The 17,426-nt window shown below is 62.0% G+C and overlaps 2 protein-coding genes across 7 annotated transcripts in view; both read right to left on the bottom strand.

Annotated features, from left to right (window-relative positions):
• Positions 1-362: 362 nt before the first annotated feature.
• On the bottom strand, positions 363-2,255 carry RASD1 (ras related dexamethasone induced 1). 2 transcript variants are annotated; one of them, XM_030294646.1, is made up of 2 exons: positions 1,782-2,252; positions 363-1,551 (listed from the first exon to the last, which is right to left on the bottom strand). In XM_030294646.1, exons 1-2 carry the CDS (start codon positions 2,065-2,067, stop codon positions 998-1,000), a joined length of 840 nt encoding a protein of 279 aa, XP_030150506.1. In that variant the 5' UTR covers positions 2,068-2,252; the 3' UTR covers positions 363-997. The 2 variants fall into 2 exon arrangements, with proteins under 2 accessions (XP_030150506.1, XP_030150508.1); XM_030294648.1 differs by having other exon boundaries at positions 1,395-1,477; positions 1,782-2,255.
• A 5,389-nt stretch (positions 2,256-7,644) lies between these two features.
• Positions 7,645-17,426, bottom strand: part of PEMT (phosphatidylethanolamine N-methyltransferase) — an 86,883-nt gene continuing 77,101 nt past the window's right edge. For all 5 annotated transcript variants that reach the window (XM_030294658.1, XM_030294659.1, XM_030294660.1 and 2 more), the window contains exons 4-7: positions 13,349-13,494; positions 10,693-10,804; positions 8,156-8,230; positions 7,645-7,943 (exon numbers count right to left, since the gene is read on the bottom strand). In XM_030294658.1, the coding sequence (XP_030150518.1) occupies positions 7,886-7,943; positions 8,156-8,230; positions 10,693-10,804; positions 13,349-13,494 (391 nt within the window). In that variant the 3' untranslated portion in view covers positions 7,645-7,885. The remainder of the gene's footprint in view (positions 7,944-8,155; positions 8,231-10,692; positions 10,805-13,348; positions 13,495-17,426) is intronic.

The following is a 17,426-nucleotide window of genomic DNA, read 5'->3' as shown; positions in this document are numbered from 1 at the left end:
GGACAAAACAGCTGGGACACATCCCAGAGGCCCTTTGTGGCTGCAACTCTAGCAAGGACCGGAACCCTTCATCGTCCTGGCTTTCTAAGGAACCATTCCCACATAGATGGGCTTTGGCCCAATCATCTGGAGCTTTTTTGGAGCCATTTCTCCCATGGAGGTGGGGGGGGGGGGGCGATATTTTCAAAAGGCCAGGGTCATCTCCAGTCTGGGGAAGGGGAGGCTAATGCCACAGAAGTAAAAACCCCACCCCTCCCTTCTCACCCTTCTGTACCTGAGCCATTTCCAAAAGCAAAGAAAGCATGGCTGTTTTAAATTATTTTATTTTATAAAAACAGTAACAATAACTTTAAGGACGGTCATACACACACACGGTACAAACAGCTGGGTAAGATTTTGTTCATGTCTACGATGACATCAGAACTTTTAAAGTGCAAGGTGTGTGTTTTGTTTTCCTTTGTGCAATTTCACACACTCATGTAAACAAGTCACTTGGCTATGATCTGACCCGCACCTCCTTAAGTTTTGGGAGGGCAGAGGCTTTCGTAGCTGTCATGGCAACCCAGGATCACAGACAAGATAATGCCCCAGGTGTCCAGTCTTGACCCTCCAGGGGGCAGGACAGGTTTCTCAAAGCCCAACAGGGGTTAACTCACTCCCCCCACCCCCGTTCTTGTCTTTGTCAGAAACAAGACAAATTCACCCTCCGCCGGCCTGTGACCCACCCCCTGTCGCGGGAGTGGCAGGCGCCTGCGGGGAAGGGGGGGGGGGAGTCCCAGTCTCGTCCAGTTCTCTTTCCTTCCAAAGCAGATGACTGTCCCTTCTTCGTTAGTGCCTCCCCAGTGTGCGCGGGCCCAGGGCCGCGGGGAGGGAAGACGCTAGTCCGCGCGCACGCGGCCCCGGGGCGCACGAGCTGGCCCGGACGTGACTTTGAAACAAAAAGGTCCTCCTCAAGTTCGGTCACCGACGCGGGTGGGGGGCTGGGGGCAGGGGGCTCCTAGCTGATGACGCAGCGCTCCTTGTCCTTGGCCTGGCTGCCGCCGCTGGCCTTCTCACGGATGTACATGAGGTCGCTGTGCACGCTGGGCCGGCGGGCGAAGGGCGCCACGATGCCGAAGGCGTCGCCCGGGTCCCCGCCGCCGCTGCCGGCTCGCAACAGCTTCTTGTTCCGCAGCGCCTTCTTGTGCAGCACGTCGCAGTACTGCACCGACACCTTGCGGTGCAGGTCCGGGCTCATCTCGCTGGGCAGCTTGGCCATGGCGAAGAGCGCCCGGAACATCTGGTCCAGGCTGCTGTTCTTCTTGGCCGAGATCTCGAAGTAGGCGCAGCGCTGGGGGTCGTCGCCCACCAGCTGCTCGATCTCGCGCTGCTCCACCTCGCGGTAGAAGTCCCGATCACCCTTGTTGCCGCAGATGACCAGCGGCACGTCCACGTTCTCCTTGGTTTTGTTCTTGAGACAGGACTTGGTGTCGAGGATCTGCTGCTTGAGCCTCTGCACCTCCTCGAAAGAGTCGCGGTTGTCCAGGCTGAACACCAAGATGAACACGTCTCCTGCGGGGAACACGGAGGGCGGAAAAGGAGCCGGTGAGGGCGGCGGCCGAGGGGACAGCTGAAGTTGGGCCGACAGGGGGGCCGCCCCGGCGCGGGACGCCCGGACCTCTCCACGTGGCGCGCGGCGTCGGGACCGGCCCTCGCCGGGCGCCCTCGGACCAGGGGTCGCCGCCCTCCCGGTGGCGCAGCTCCCTCCCCGCCACCGCCGCCCGAACCGGCCCCACGCTCACCAGTGAGGATGGAGAGGCGCCGCATGGCGGGGAACGGGTGGTTGCCGGACGTGTCGAGGATGTCGAGCTGGTAGACTTCGCCGCGGATGGAGTAGAACTTGCGATGGAAGTCCTCGATGGTGGGCGTGTAGGCGTCCTCGAAGCGGCCCGTGAGGAAGCGCGACACGATGGCCGTCTTGCCCACCTTGGACGAGCCGAGGATGACCATGCGGTAGCAGTTCTTGGCCGGGATACTCAGCTCCGAGTCGCTCGGGCACATCTTTTTGATCATCGCGGCCAGTTTCATTGGGCGGAGGGGCCGCGGGGGCGAACGCGGGGCCGAGAGAAGTACGGAGGGTGGCTGGGGGCGCGGTGCGGCGCGGCTGGGAGGCTGTGCTCCGCTCGGGCTGGGGTGTCGCCTGGGGCTGGGCTCCGGCTCGAGCTCGGCTCCGGCTCTGGCACAAAGTCGCTCGCTCTGGTTCTCCGCGCCTGGAGGCCGCCCTTATATGCAGCCTGCGTGGCCGCCCCGCCCCGCGCCCTCCCAGCCTCTGTGCGTCACGCCCCGCGAGCCCCCGCCGCCCCTCCCGCGACCTCCGCGGGCCTCTCTGCCCGCTGCCGCCCGCTGCGCGCGGGGAGAAACCGAGTCCCAGGTCCCGCTGGGGCTAAGGGCGCGCGGACCCCTTTTTCCACCGCGCGGGGCCCAGCAGCCGCAAGGGCGTCGGGTCTGTAGTCCCGGCTGTGCCTCTGACCCTTCGTGGCTTGGGGCAAGGACCCCACCCGAAACGCGCACCCACACAGACCCGCACGCTCACACTCACTCTCTTTGGGCCTCCGTTTACCCGGAGAGTAACAACAGCAGTCCAGTCATAGCAGCGGCGTGATCGCAGGCGCTAAGCAGGGCTAGGCCCCTTGCGCAGGCCCTTGCGTACCCACCTTCTCTCCACCGTACGGAGAACCAGCCCCCGCCGAAGCCCCCTTCCCGTCTGCAAGCGCGCTCCTGTTCCCCGGAGGCAGCGTTGGCGCCGAGGTCGGCGCTGCGCGCTCTGGCCGCCAGAGGGCAGCAGAGGCCCCGCGGGCGCCGCTCTCCGGGCTGGAGCGGGGAACGGGGAACGAGCGGCAGGGTGGGGGTCTGCGGAGACGCGGGGCGCGAGGTTCCAGGCCGGGATCCGACATGAGCCGTTCACCGCCCCGCGCTCTACTGCGGGCCTCAGCGTCTCCTTTCGCCCAGCCGGGGATGCTCTGAAGCCGGGCAGGGATTTTCGGGCGGCGGCTGTCCGCATCCGCATCCTTTTCCTGGGCGGACCTACAGGACCAGAGACTTGCCCTTCGTTGGTCAGGCGTCGGCCAACGTCCCTTCCTCCCTCCCGCGTAGCATTTTGTGTCTTGAGAGTCTCTTGGGCGAACATTCCCATTTTAGAGCTGGGGAGCTGGGCCTCCCAGACACGGAGTGAGCGAGCGAGCGAGTGCATGAGGAGGCCCTGGGCACAGAGCAGCCTCTCGCCTTCTCTGCGTCCCGGGTTCCTCTTCTGGAAGATGGCGGTTCTGGTTCCCATTGTGGATGAGAAAGTACATGCGGTTTAGGGGGCAGGAACTTGGTAGTAATAACAACAGTAAATGACCCATGAGATTGCAGGGCTGGGAGGAGCGGGGCGCAGAGGCAAACCCAGCAGGCGGCAGATTGATCAGTAACCAGGAGTGGGTTCACCTTACCCGGCCTCTCTGCGACAAGAGTTCCAACTGAACCTCACACCCTCCCCAGGGCGATGCCAGAAGGGGGTTTCTTTGTGCCATGCGCTTTTACATGGTTGCTTCTGGCAGCCTTAAGGAGCAGGAGCTATTACTGTCTGTATTTTACAGACGGAGAAACGGAGACTGCGGGGCTGGGGCTTGAACCCAGGGAACTGGCGGCCCTGGCTCTTAACCACCGACGGCACGCCTCCTGTGGCTCTGTCCCCCACCGTGGGACATCCGTGGCCCATTTCTCAGAGCACACCCCCCATAGCCCCACCCCCTCCACACTTGTCCCCAGGCCTTGTGTCTCCTGTTGATGAGGGGGTTCGAAAGCACGTATCACAAGAGGAGCACCCAAGGGCTCACCCCTTGGGTGTCCTTTATGCAGGAGTTATGTGACAGGCCAGCTGGACTGGGTCCCCCCACCCCTCTTGACCCTGCCCTCCCCATCTGAGGTGAGAAAGAACTGAGCCGGTGCCCTGCACGCAGGGCCGCTGCGGACAGTGGGGCGGGGCTTTTCCCCACAGAAAGGGACCAGACAAGGATGCCAGGAGGGGTGGTCACGGGAGGGGCTCACGTCACCCCCAGATGAGGGGCCCTCCCGCTGCCTCCCGCAAAGGCGCGGTATGGGCAGCTGGGCTCTGAAATCCAATGGCTTCTGGCTCCTTCCTGACGGCCCGTGCCAGGGGGCCAGAGTCGAGGTGGCCTCTACTCCTGGGAAGGCCACCATGATGAGCAGAGGCTCAAGGGCAGCAAGGTCAAGGATTTGAACCCAGCTCTCCCTAAAGAGATCCAGTGGGTGGAACCCAGCCTGGATAGAGCCTCCCTCCCCCATCCCAGGGCAGATGTCAAGGTTGGTGCTGACATCGTGCCCCCAGCCCCCTCCAGCTGGTAAGCGCCAGTGGCAGGTACTGGGCCCAGCCTGGGCTCTCAGCCACAATCCCCAGTACTTTCTGGGCACGTCACCCCACCTCACAGATGCCAGGTTATGACTTGTCCTACGTGCGCCGAGTTAAGCCCTGAGCACATCGGTCATTCATTCCCCAAATGGATGCCCCCCAAAGCCTATGCACCTGCCCACCACTGTGCGTGGCCCGTGGGGCCTCACTCCCCCAGGGAGCAAGCAGGGGTGAGGCTTGCTAGTTTGGGCTGCCTCTTTTCTGGCTTTTTTTTTTTTGCAAAGGCCTACCTCTTTGTTACGAAAGTAACACATGCTGATGTTTTTGAAGCATTGGAACTTCAGAAAGGAGCTGAGCGAAAGGAACTGGAAGCTGGACCCCCCCCCCCCTTAATGCCCACACCTCACAGGAATGAGGCCAACTCTGAGGCAGGCACCCAGCTCTGCACACAGGGATGACGCCCCCCGCGCACCGCCAAGCTCTTTGTTAATTGAATTACGCTTTTCTGTTCTTCGGGGTGGCCTTGGTGACTTTACGGCAAGGCCCTGCCACAGGCTGACTGAACCCGAGTGGTCCTGGGGTGGGGACATATTTTCAATAGGTGAGCCCTGTGGTCAGGCAAGACACACGTCGCCATCAGCCTGTCTGGTCCGCCCGTGGACATTCTGGGCAACGCGCTGGGGGAAGGGGGGACATGTGCACACCTCCCCTGCTCCCCCCACCCCAGCTTCCCAGCTTCCCACCGCCCACGTCCCAGCAGCCCAAGCCTTGTTTTTATGTTGCCCAGGTTAACAATGGTTACAAATGATTTCCTTTTCTGTGTGTTTGGTCATAAAGCAACAAACAGCATCTGTGAGGCTGAGCCTGCTTGTAAATATCATTTACTGGCAGGGCAGCAATTTTCCTGCTCAAAGTGAAATGGGAACTTTTAAAAATATTTGACCAAACGGTGAGGGCACGATGGACAGTGGACAGCTGGCCCCCAAGGCGAGAAATCTGCAACTCGGCAGGGCCTGATGGCAAAGAGCAGTGTAGGCGTCCTTGAAAAGCTATTCGAGGAGAGCGCCGGGCAGGCCCCCGTCGGGGGGTGGAGGTGAGTGGCTGTTTCCCGAGAGAACGCTGTCGTGCCAGCCGGAGCCCATCCCCGCCAGCCCCTTGCACAAAGGTGTCCTATGTCACCCTGGTCCACAGCCGCCACCTGAACGGGAGAATGGCCAAAAAGAGCTGGTGTTCCCCTCGGACAGGCTGCCTTCATCAGGCCCAGATCACAGCTGTCTGGCAGCCTGAGCTCTACTCCCTTCACAGCAGACCCTTTCAGGGGAGCCAGCTCAGCGCATGGCTCTGGCCCCACCCTGGGCCCCTCCTCCCACAGCCGTGTGGACCCAGGGGTCAGGACGCCTGGGGCTTCTCTGTTCTGCCCTGACATTGGGGTGGGGGTGGGGGCAAGCATATCCTTAAAGGCTATGTGTGCAGAGGGACCTGTGGAGGAGTAAGCTCCCTGCTCTCAGGGGTATGCCAGCAGAAGCAGGGATTGAAGCATTGGGTAAGATCAGACTAGATGCCTCCTGTGGGCCCTCAAGGCCTGAGATAGACTCTGGATTCCAGAAACCAAAGAAAAGGGCTCAAGGAGCTCCCTGGGTGACAGGGGAGGCCCAGCCTGTACTGCTTGGGCGGTAGGTGCATTCACGAGGCAGGCATGGCTATGGTGGCCCCTCTACAGAGTGGGGGGCTGGGGCTTTAAGAGCCCGTGGGCAGGTGGAGTCTGGGCTCACGGCAGTTTCCCAGCACGAATGAGGGAAAGGCCGATCCTGTGTCCTCGGAGGGCTGGCGGCCTGCAGGTAAGCCTGGGGCCAGGAGGAGGGGCCGGCCAGCCCTGTCCACTAGACTCCACAGCCAGGCTTGACCAACAGGCCCCACGTGATCACATGGCCTGCTCCTCTGGTGATTTGAGGCTCACGAGGGATGAGGAGAGAAATGTCAGCATTAACCAGAGATGCTGAGTTCACCCTCAGTTCACGGGGGGGTGAAGGGAGACTTGGGTGCTGGGCCCAGGACCTCCAGTTCCATCCGGGGACCCCGACCCCACGGCATCGGGATCCCCCACCTCTCCTCGACGCCTCCCACCTCAGCGGGAGAGAGGGAGCGTGAGCTTGGGGTGGGACAGACCTGCGCCCCCGGGACAGGTCACCGAGCCTATGCTGCCAGACGGGGGTGACCCCAGCCCGTGTGGGAGTCTCGAGATACAGCCAGTGAGGGGCGGGGCCCCAGAGCAGGTGCATGCCGAATGTCCGAGGTCCAGCCGGCCCGGCCCTTCCCCTCCCCCTGCAGGCTCAAGCGTTGCTAGCAGCTCTGGGGGAGCACGTTAGCCTCACTGGTCCCTTCCCACAGCCCGTTCCACGTCAGCCTTCGGGGGCATGATATTTCCATCCAGTGCCAGGCCCCTCATAGGCCAAAGGGGGTTGCACTGTCACCACATTTGGGCTTTTCTGTTAGCCCTCAGATCACCGCACAAGGATGATGTCTCCAAGGCCAGCTCATCTGGGCTGGACCTGGCGGCTTGGGGTTCAGAGAGCATGGGGGTCACAGCCCAGCTTTCTGCAAATGCCCCAGGGGGTGCCAACTGGGCCCGCTCATCGGCCTGACCCCACGGGGCCCAGCACCTCCTGGCTGATGCTCCTCACTAGCTGGGTCCTTCACAGCCTGCTGCTTGTTCTGACCACAGGGCCTTTGCATTCACCCTTCTCGTTGCCCGGAATCCTCCCATTTGCTCCCTCTGCTCCTTTGGGTCTCAGCTCAAATGTCCCCTCCTCAGAGGGCCCCCCACCCCGATCTCCTTGGCTGACGACAGGCTCCCACCCCCACCATGTACCATCATGTCACCTTTTACGTTTTCAGCATAATGTGTTTCACTCTCTGACGGCAGCTCACAGAGGCTGGGAGCTCCTTGGCGTGTGGGGCTGCTGGGTGGTATGAGGACACCTCCACCTGGAGGCTGGGCTGGCTCCCCAAAGGAAAGGGACGGAAGACGGGGTGCTGGGGCAGGGGGTGAGACGGGAGGCACAGGAAGCTCAAACATCTGGGCAAGTCCTTGCCCTGCCGAGTGCGGATGGTGATGCTGGCCTCAGGGTTGAGAGGCTTCAGGCAGAAGGAGGGCCACACCAGCCTGGCCTGGAGCCCTCAGGGGAATGCTCCCTTCCCAGGAGCCCCAAACTCCTTCCCCATCCCCACCTGGCCGGACAGAGAGCCCAAGGGGATGCTGGCGTCAGGGTGCCTTTATTGTTGAGTTAGGATGTTCTGGGGGCAGCGGGGCTGGGGGCTCAGTGGCCAAACGGCAGCATGTCCAGGGCCCCCAAGGCAGAGGTTTCCAAGGCACTGAGCGGCCCTCATCAGGCGCAAACACGGAACCGCGGCCAGTCGCTCTGCTCCCCACTGCAGGGCTTGGCACTCGGGGCAGGCCGGCGCGGCAGACCCTCAGTGAAGTGGCCGCAGGCCCGGTCAGCTCCTCTTGCGGGACGAGGAGGCTTTCTGCTGGTAGATCTGAGCGGTGAAGGGCCTGTGGGGAGGGGGAGGGGCTCCATCAGCAGGTCTCGGGGGTGATGCCACCACCCCAGGCCGTGCCCCCCCCCCCACGGCAGCGTGGCCAGGAGGCCCGGGCTGCCGCGTCACCGCCTGCCCGGCCCCCCAGGCCCCACTGGGTCCGCTCTGAGCTTCCTGTCGGCCGCTCGGCCGGTCACACTCCTCATGTGTGACGGCGGGCCTACTCACTCCTCGTACTGGATGGCGACCATGTAGATGAGGGCCACAACCACAGTCAGCAGCAGGCCGGTGGGGCTGGCGTGCCTGCGGAGAACACATTATCAGCTCCCGCGCCCGGCCTTCTCTCTCGGACCAGGGCCCCCGCCGTCCTGGTCCTGACCCGATGACCGCCGGCTGACCGCCTGTCTGGTAGGGCTTGGTCCTCCAAGGGGGGCCCACGCTCCCTTTTTTCATGTCCCCGGCCCCCGGCTCAGGACGCAGCAGGGATGAAAAGAACATCCGGCCTCTCAGACTTGCCCGAGTGGCCAAGCATGTCCTTTTCTGCAGAGGACGATGTTCCGGCGGGGGGGGACAAATGCTATGACTGCCCTCCAGTGACAGTGTTCTCAGGGTGTTTTCTAGAAACGGGTCCAGGGCCCCCCAACCCCCAGCTGCATGTGGAGGGTCCAGGGGGCCCTTCACAGGCTCCCTGCCGGTGACCGCCACACGGAGGAGCCTGGGTGCATCTGCTGTCCAGCTGGTCCCGCTTTTTCCAGTTACCTCTGATCCCAGAGGCTCCACAGGGGCCGGGCTACAGCATCCAGATGGCCGGGAGGAGAGAGGGAAACTAGTTCATGGGGCCACACAGAGCCGGGGAGCCAGCAGGGAACACGGCCCCAGGTGGGCTCTGTGACCCCCGCTCTACCTCCTTCACGGAAGTCCCAGGCTGGGGGCCCCAGGACTTGTGTGCACCGTGCAGAGACCCTCTGCCCTGCCCACTCTCCTCCGCCCAGGGCCTCACCCTGTCTCTTTGTCTGGGTGCTCCAGCAGGGACAGCGAAGACCCCACCCTCCATTCTGTGGACTCGATTCCAATCGTCCTGCAGGGCCAAGGGGTCTGCCGCCCCTCACCACTGCCGGGTGGAGATGCCAACCCCAGAGACCCTTCTGGGGCTAAAATGAAATCTGCCCTCCGGGAGCTTTACTCACGGGCCCTGGTTTGTTTTTCTGGAGTGAGCAGAGCCTCCCCACCCATAAGTCAGGCACCCGAGGAGCTGGGGAGGAGGCCCAGGAGGATGGGGCCAGGGGGCAGGGGCCTGCACCCCCCGGGACAGCCCCCACACTGGGCCCTGGAGCGTGAGCCAAGCGGGTACCCCTTCTCCATTACACCCACACGAAACTTCCCCACTTTCCACGTGTTCTCACACTCTTGACCTTGACACCCTAACAGCCCTGTGTAGAAAGGATCCTCTCCTTCTGCAGACTGGGAGGCTGAGGTCCAGACTGACCCACGTGCCTGGCCCCGAGCCTGAGGTGATGGCAGGGCTGGCCCTAGGGAACCGGCTGTGCACCTTGGGGAGTGGGGTGTCCCACTCGGGCTAGGGGGTTGGGAAGGTGGGGGCCCAGAGACAGCAGGAGGCCCCGGTGCCCAGTGCCCCCAGGAATCCTGCTGCCCCGGGCCCACCAGTGCTCCCCCAGCCGTGGGGCCCCTGGTGGGAGACAGATGGGCTGCAGGAGGCCTGGAGCAGCCCTGCCGGGTCAGCGTCTGGCAGCCCCAGGCAATGGTGCATCTCTAAGGAGCTCTCAGACGAAAGGAACAGAAAAGGCAGGGAATGTTGGGTGCGCCGGCCCCGGCGGGAATCAAGAGGCTGCAGGGTGGGGCCTAGGGAGATGTTCTGTGGCCTGAGTGAATCTAGGGGCATGGAACCTTCCCACTGCCTGAGTCAGGTGAGAGGGGCTGGGCTGGGGCAGGGGGACAAGTCCCTGCGAGACCCACAGGTCCCCCTCTAGCTCCTTGCGCTCAGGGCCCAGCGCTCCGATCTGGGCTGCACCTGAAGGCAGGGGTCGCGAGGAAACATCCCGCTCCCGACACGCCACCATTTGAGACTCGTTCCTTGATGTCCTGGAACCTTTCTGGTCTCTGGGAGCACCTGCAACATTCTAGGCACGTGGTTTCGAGCGTCCAATAAAAGCAGAACGCTTTCTACTGAAAAACTGCCCACGGAAGAAGCCCTAACGCACAAAACGGACAAACAGGAAGTGCTCCGGAGGGGGCGTGGTTTGAGGCCCAGAGCGCACAGCGCCCCCTATGCCTCCCCGCCTGGGGCCTCTGGACAGCGTGAAGGTGAAGCATGAGCCCTGGCGGTCACTCAGGACCTGCCAGCCCTAATGTTCCAGGACAGGGTTGGCAGTCTGTGGTGTGTGGGCCAGGAATGATTTGTACATTTTTAAATGGTTAAAAAAGAGAGTAGACTATCTCACGACACATGACAATTCTATGAAATTCAAATTACAGTGTCCAGGAATGAAGCGGTGTTGGTCCCCGACCACAGCCATTCATTTACCTACTGGCTCGCGGCTGCTTTTGAGCATCCGAGCTCTGCCTATGGCCTGGGAGCCCCGCCTCTCCGGCCCTTCAAGAGAAAGTTTGCTAACCCGTGTTCTAGGATGTTGTTTGTTTCCATGGAGAAGAAAGTCCCAAGGAACACCTCGGCTCCACAGATGACAGAAGGCTGGCCCGTCTTCCTCCGGAGGCAGGGAGGGCGGGCAGGAAGGCCCGATACTCACATAATGGCCCAGCCCAGGTAATTGGCCGTGCTGCCCCAGTACATGGGGTTGTCCAGGATGTTGAATGGGAATGTGGTCACTCTTGCCTCCATGAGGATCCCGAAGTAATCGCCTGTGGACAAGTTGGGGCAGGACCGGAGGGTCACAGCCTGGCTGCGCAGTTACTGAGGGAGGCCCCCAGGGTGGGCACCACGGGTCTGCCCTCCAGGAGGCCCCAGCCCAGCCAAGGAGCAGGTTGTACAGCGTACTGGGTCAAGGGACACCCCAAGCAGTGGGTCCACTCGGGTCACCAGCATGCAGACACCTCACAGGGCACAGGGTCCTGAAAGGGCTAAGGCACTGAGCCTTCCCACACCCCCATCTGCCCCTTTCCCCTGTGCCTTTGCACATGCTGTTCCCTCTGCTTGGGATGCCTTTCCCTGCTCTGTCTAGTGAGCATCTTTCCTCCTTCGGCACTTCTCCCTCAGCTGATGTCACCTCCTGCAAGAGGCCCTTCCCTGCCTGCTACCCGGTGTTTCTGCCCCCAGATCCTCCCTTCTCACCCAGTAGGGGCCTGGGTGAGCTCCTCCCACCCCAGGGATCCGGGGGGCCTGCTCTGCCTCTCCACCCCAGCTGCCCACCACGGCCTGCAGCCAGCCCAGAGCAGCCGGTCGCGGTGGAGAGCGCGACCATCAGATGGCCGACCCCGGACAGGCCTATCCTCCACCCCTCCGAGACACGGTGACGAGGCCTCACGTTGAGGCCGCTCCAAGAGGCCCAGGGACACGGTCTCTGGCACTGGCCGGTAGGCAGCCCACACCACCACGGGCACAGTGCTGTTCATCCGAGGCAGAAGCAGGGCAGGGGCAGGCAGAGGAGTCCGCTGTCTGGGGACAAAGGGTGCGGGGGCACAGGAGCTGCCCGGGGGCTGCGGAAGGCTTTCTTCCCAGGAGGCAGGAAATGGGGCTGCGGGCCTGGAGGCGGGTGGCACAGAAACCCGCTTTGGGGCTGACTCACAGGAGGGAAGTGGCCGCTGTGCCCTACATCCAGAGCCCAGCGGCACTTTCCGGCCGTCTCTTCTGGGTGGCGGTGTGCCGCCGGTGACTGCTATTGTCAGGCTCCTTCCCACTGCCCGCCCACCCTGCCTGGCTCCTCCGGGCGATTCGCCTCACACGGCCTTGACCAGGTCCTGCCCCGCACGCCATCCGGGGCTCCACCGGCTCCTTCCCAGCTCTGTGCCCACACCTGTGCCAGGCCCGCATGCCACAGGGCTGTTCACTCCTGGTCTTCCAGGACCTGGGCTGGACAGGACGGCGGCCCCCCTCCCTCTGTGGCCCTTGGCCCCGGCTCTGTGAGGCCTACACCGTGATCCCCACCTCCTCCCTGTCCCCACCTCACCATCCAGCCAGTCCAACCTCCTCATTGCTGGGATGAGATCTTTCCAAGCCCTCCTATGGCCTCCACGTGCCCAGGAGTGAAGCCTCAGGCCCCTGCATGGCCTTAGGGGACACATGTGATGTGGCCCCCACCCGACCTCCAGCCCTCGCCTGACTGCCTCTCCCCCCACCCCCGCCGCCACCACCCCCCCGACCCCCGCCCCACACACACACCCCGGCCAACCTGCCTGCCACCCTGTCCCGGAACTTGCTATTTGCTCCCAGGCCTCCTTCCCACTGGCCCAGTGCCCCACCCCCACCTGGCAGACCCAGGAGCTCCCACCTTCTCCTCCCAGGTTCCTGCCTGCGTGCCCCTCCCCTAGCACCGGGCACCCTAAAGCTCTGGCCTGAGCACGAGGCGCTAAACCACCTGCGGGCCCCACTGCCACAGGTGCCCAACAGGCCCAGGCCGGGCCTCGGCACAGGCCTCCTGCACACGCCGCTCCCGGAGGTCTCGTCCGCCTGTGAACACAAGCTCCTTCAGAGCTGCAGGCTCCCCCCCGCTGCAGCCCGCAGTACCCCGGGGCCCCAGGCGACTGTGGATAGAGAGACCCAGGCAAACCAGGAGGGTGCCGGGGACATCCCTGGGCACTGGAGGAAATTGAGGCCAGGTCTATGAAGTGGGCTGGGGGCTGAGATTGGCGAGGACCCGGGACCCCCCAGATCAGCCCATCAGAGGGGTGGGCACCTCCCACATGCCGGCTGCCTGCTGGGCCCCCTCTGTGGGCCGCCTCCTCCTTTCCGTTCCTGGCCCCAAGACTGCCCTTGCTCTTCCAGCCTCCCCGGCTGCTCTCTTCCTTGGGCTTCCAAGTCGCTAGAAGCTGCTGAGGTCATGAGGACCTCTAGCTAGGCCAGCACTGGGCTCCCAGCCCAAAAGCACCTGAGCCGTAGGCAGTGGGAAATGCAGATCAGGAACGGCACCCCCTTATGCCACACCCGATCCAGACCCGCACCAGCCCTGGCTTGGGGCCCAAATGCAGCCAGCGGAAATCCCACCTGGCCTGGCGGCCGACCAGCTGGATGAGATAGGAGAGCCCAGCTTCCCAAGCTGACCAGGCAGAGGCCTGGTGGAAGGAAGACGCCCTGAGCCCCAGAGTTCATGGCAGAGCAAGAAGGTGGCGAGGTCCTCCCGTGCACCCCACGAAGATGTCACAGAGGGCAGGGAGGTCGGCCACCCAGCCCCTGCTCCCCACTGAGCCCAGGGTACGTCTGCTCGTGCCCCCCAGTCCTCGGGGTCTTACCTAGGAAGGTCCCGGTGAAGCCCAGTGCAAAGAAGCTGGAAAGCACAAACGTGCTGCCTATTCCCAGGAGTGCAAGGCCCACGCGGTAGGCCGTGGGGTTATCCAGGCTTTCCATCTTGGGCTGGCTCAGCATGGCCTGCGTGAAGCTGGGGGGAGAGTCAGGAGATCACTGCCGGGGAGAGGGGCTCTGTCTTCCCCCCCTCTGTCTCCCAGGTGACCCCCAGAATAGCCAGTCCAGGGGTCTCAGAGCCTGCTGGGGCCAGGCCGGTGACCCAAATGAGTGAGGCAGGCTGCAGGTGGCTTGTGGTGCTCCTGGAGAGCACCGTCCTGCCCCTGCAGCCCCCATCCCCCTCCTGCCACCAGTGACCAGAATGAGGACCCTGGGCCCTCCTAAATTTTTTTATTTTTTAGGAAGCCAGAAATCACGACTTGTATGTAAAATACTCTGATTATTAGCAATAGGCAACAATGACAACTGCTTTAGACTCCCGTGTGACAGCGGGTTCGATTCAGCCTAGAGACCACCAGTTTGCAAACTCTGATGCCTGTCCAGTTAGAACCAGTACTTCAGAGGCAAATGTGGCTCAAAACAGGAAAGATGCATGCCCCTGGCTGTGCCCATGTGCCCTTGCACTTGGCAGAGCGTGCGTGTGGTGGTGGCATCGCACGCCCCTAGAGTGGACACAGTGCCCAGAAGCCTGGGGCACACTCTGCCCCCTTTGCGGCCTCCACAGTCCCTGGGCAGGGCTGGCTGCGTCCCAGGTGGCACCTCAGAGGCCCCTTAATGTCTTCCTTTCACCTCTGAAATGCCCCCACCAAGCTCCTTTTGGGGCCAAGCCATTGGAGGCCTTGTTAAATGGCAAGTGATGAAAACAGGGGGGGAAGGGACTGGGCTCGTGGGTTTGGAAGTTCAGGTTCTCCAACTGGCTACTGAAGATGGGAAGGTATGGTGCAGGCAGGGCAAAGTGACTGGGCTCGTGGTAATGCATAGAAGCAAGGTTCAGGGTCTGCCTCACTAGTGGGGAGCTGGCACTGGGGGGGGCATACTCAAAGGAAAGGATGTGTGTGGGAGCAAGTGTGTGCGTGGACCACTAACATATACTTCCCACTCCCCCATGATTATAACACTCAGAACAGACGTGGGGCTCTCCTGCCTCATGCAGGACAACTGCTTGTACTCACTCTTTACTAGGTACCTCTTAGCTGGGCAGCTCACTATCTACCTACCCACCCACACATCCATCCACCTGTCTAGCCTCTATCCATCCACCCTTCCATCCATCCACCTACCCATCCATTAGTCTATCCTCCATCCATCCATCCATCCATCCATCCACCCATCCTTCCATCATCCACCCATCACCCATCCATCAGTCTATCCTCTGTCCATCCATCATTCCATCCATCTGTCCATCCATCCATTCATCCATCCATCCAACTATCCTCTATCTATCCATCCATCTGTCCATCCACCTACCCATCCATTAGTCTCTCCTCCATCCATTCATCCTTCCACCCATCCTTCCATCCCTCAATCTATCAATCTATCCCTCCATCAACCCATCCATCCACTCACCCATCCATCTACCCATGCATCCATCTATCAGTCTATCCTGTATCTATCCATCCGTCACAAGGTACCTCTGTTTGCAAGTCTCTTTCAAGCAGAACAAATTCACCATCCTCACTCATTCATTCCACTGGGAAATTCAAATTATTATAAAACCATCCTTATTTGAGCTAAAAAACCACCCCCTTCGAACTCTCTTCCCCAACTACTTTCAGCTCTTAGAGAACAGAGGCTGCTTCTGCTTTGCTCAAGTATCTCCCAGGCACCTGGCACGCACCAGACAGGACGGGTTATGGTTCACATCAACTGAAGGAAAAGCAGCACCCGCTACCCACTACCTCCCCTCCCGCTGCACACAGAGGCCCGCATGGTGACCTGTCAAACAGCGGCACACGTATGTCAAAGCACACCTATACACCGGTCACGCTGCCCACACCCCCGGCTCTCCACCCACCACCGCCCTCCCTCAGCCTTCCTGCTGCCCAGGCTCAGGGTCACCCCGAAGGTCCAGGCTAAGCCGCTGGGATTGGCTCAGGGTCACGCACACCCTGTTGTTGTCCGTGGTCACCACACCCATGCCCCACCCCTCTCTGCCCTCACCTGACTTTCTGGGAAGCCAGCAGCCCTCACCCTCTGGGCAGCCCCGTGACGCAGGCACACCTTCAGCCCCGCAGACCCAGCAGCTGAGGCCATGGAACAGGCAGCTTCCCGCCCAGCCTCCGCACCCTCCCCACCTCTCCTGTGCGTAGGAGGGCGCGGGCTCTGGTAAGGCTGACCGCCCCACCCCAAGTGGGGCTCACCTGCACACCCAGCAGAGACGGAGTATGTACGTGGGTGGGTGGGTGGGTGGGTGGGGGTGATGCTCAGCCCTCTGTGCTCTTGTGGGCTCGAGTGAACCCCCCCCGCCTGGCCCTTGGCAGGTTTAGCACCTGCTCCTCCCTGCCTGGGGTGCCCCCTGGCCCCCAAACCGAGGGAAATGAGGCAGAGCGGGCACCCCCTGGCCAGCCCAGCGTACCCATCTGCCTCGAGTGCTCTGGGGGGGGGGGCACCTTATGGCAGCCCAATAAAAGAGCCCCTGGCAAAGAGCGGCACCGATTTTCAGACTTGGGTGCCCCGAACCTTGGCTTTTGCCTCTGTAGATGGTGACGGTAACCCCTCATCGCCCTGTGTGGAGCTGCAACCGATGTCTGTGCACACTCTGGTGAGCGTGAGACATGCCGGGCTCTCCTATGGGGCTTGCGGACAGTGGGAAGGACAGAGGTGTGAACGCAGGGTGACACCGTGTGATGAAGCACCAGGCGCCACGGGACGGGCGGGCACACCTGACGGGCCTAGGAGAGGCCACGGCAAGGCTCAAGCTGGGATCCGATGAAGAAATTCATCAGGAGAAGGGCAGAGAGAGAATTCCAGAAAGAGGAACAGCCCAGGCAGAGGCTGGGGGCAGAGCCCAGCACGGGAGCTCGGGAGCTCGGTGTGAAAGCAGCCTGCGGAAGAGACGCGCCCTGGGGTCGTCTGGTGAGTGGGAAGTCACTGGCGGGGAGGAGCAGAGCAGGGGACATCGTCAGCTTACTGCAGCAGGAGGGCAAGTACTGGGGGCCCAGGGGGCCGAGGGAGCCCAGCCACCTCCCAGAGGGGACCGATATGGGGTTCCAGAGAATCCGGCCTCGGTTTCAGGCTCCGCGCCGGGCTGGCTCTGGTTCCTCCACCAGAATTCACTCACATCCTCCAAGAAGCCCGTGAGTCGCCTGGCTCTGAGCGCATGCCGCAAAGGCAGCGATGAAAATGGAAACTTCTCGCTGATGTGCTGGCCTGAAGCAGCTTCCCAGGGGGATGACCCTGCAGGAGAAGCCATCTGCTTGGAAGCAGATGGAGATTCCTAACAAAGGGAAGATCTAGGGCCAGTGATGGGCAGAAGGCCCTGAAGCGGCTGGGCAGCTGCCCAAGACTGGACCCAGGCCTCTGTCCACGTGTGGCTCCTTTTGCATGCCTTCTCCAGTGGGAAGAGAGGAAGAGGAGGGGCCAGCGGAAAGCACCTTCCAAGCTCCTTCAGCACCCACTCCCCGCAAAGCTCTGCAGCCCATTCTCTCTGGGGTCAGCAGAGAAAGCGGGCAAGGCCCTTCCCGAGGGTTCTATGCAGATGCCCTGTGCACTGCCCGGCCCACGGGCTCTCTGGGACCACAGGCGTCAGGTTTCCTGGAAGGGCAGGGCCCGGCCCCAGTCAGGTGATCCGTCGTGTTCTAGATCCTCCATTAAGCCGGGAAGGCACAGTCCATTCCCTATGGAAAATTAATGGAGGGATGAGTGGCTCTATGAGCCACGCTTCATAATAGAATGAAATAACAGGAGGCAATTTCCTTTGGAAATATTCTGCACCGGGGGTGGGAGTGGAGAGACTCATTCATTTGTCTCGGGTTCTATTTTTAAAACCTGGATTGAGCTTTCGGTCACCCGTGTGACTTGAGGATGTCTGTGCTCTGCTCCCCTGAAATCCCGGAACCCAGAGTGGAG

The sequence above is a fragment of the Lynx canadensis genome, chromosome E1 (assembly GCF_007474595.2).
Source record: "Lynx canadensis isolate LIC74 chromosome E1, mLynCan4.pri.v2, whole genome shotgun sequence".
Lineage (NCBI taxonomy): Eukaryota > Metazoa > Chordata > Mammalia > Carnivora > Felidae > Lynx > Lynx canadensis.
Note: the sequence above shows the minus strand (reverse complement) of the source record. Positions and strands in the feature narration are given on the sequence as shown.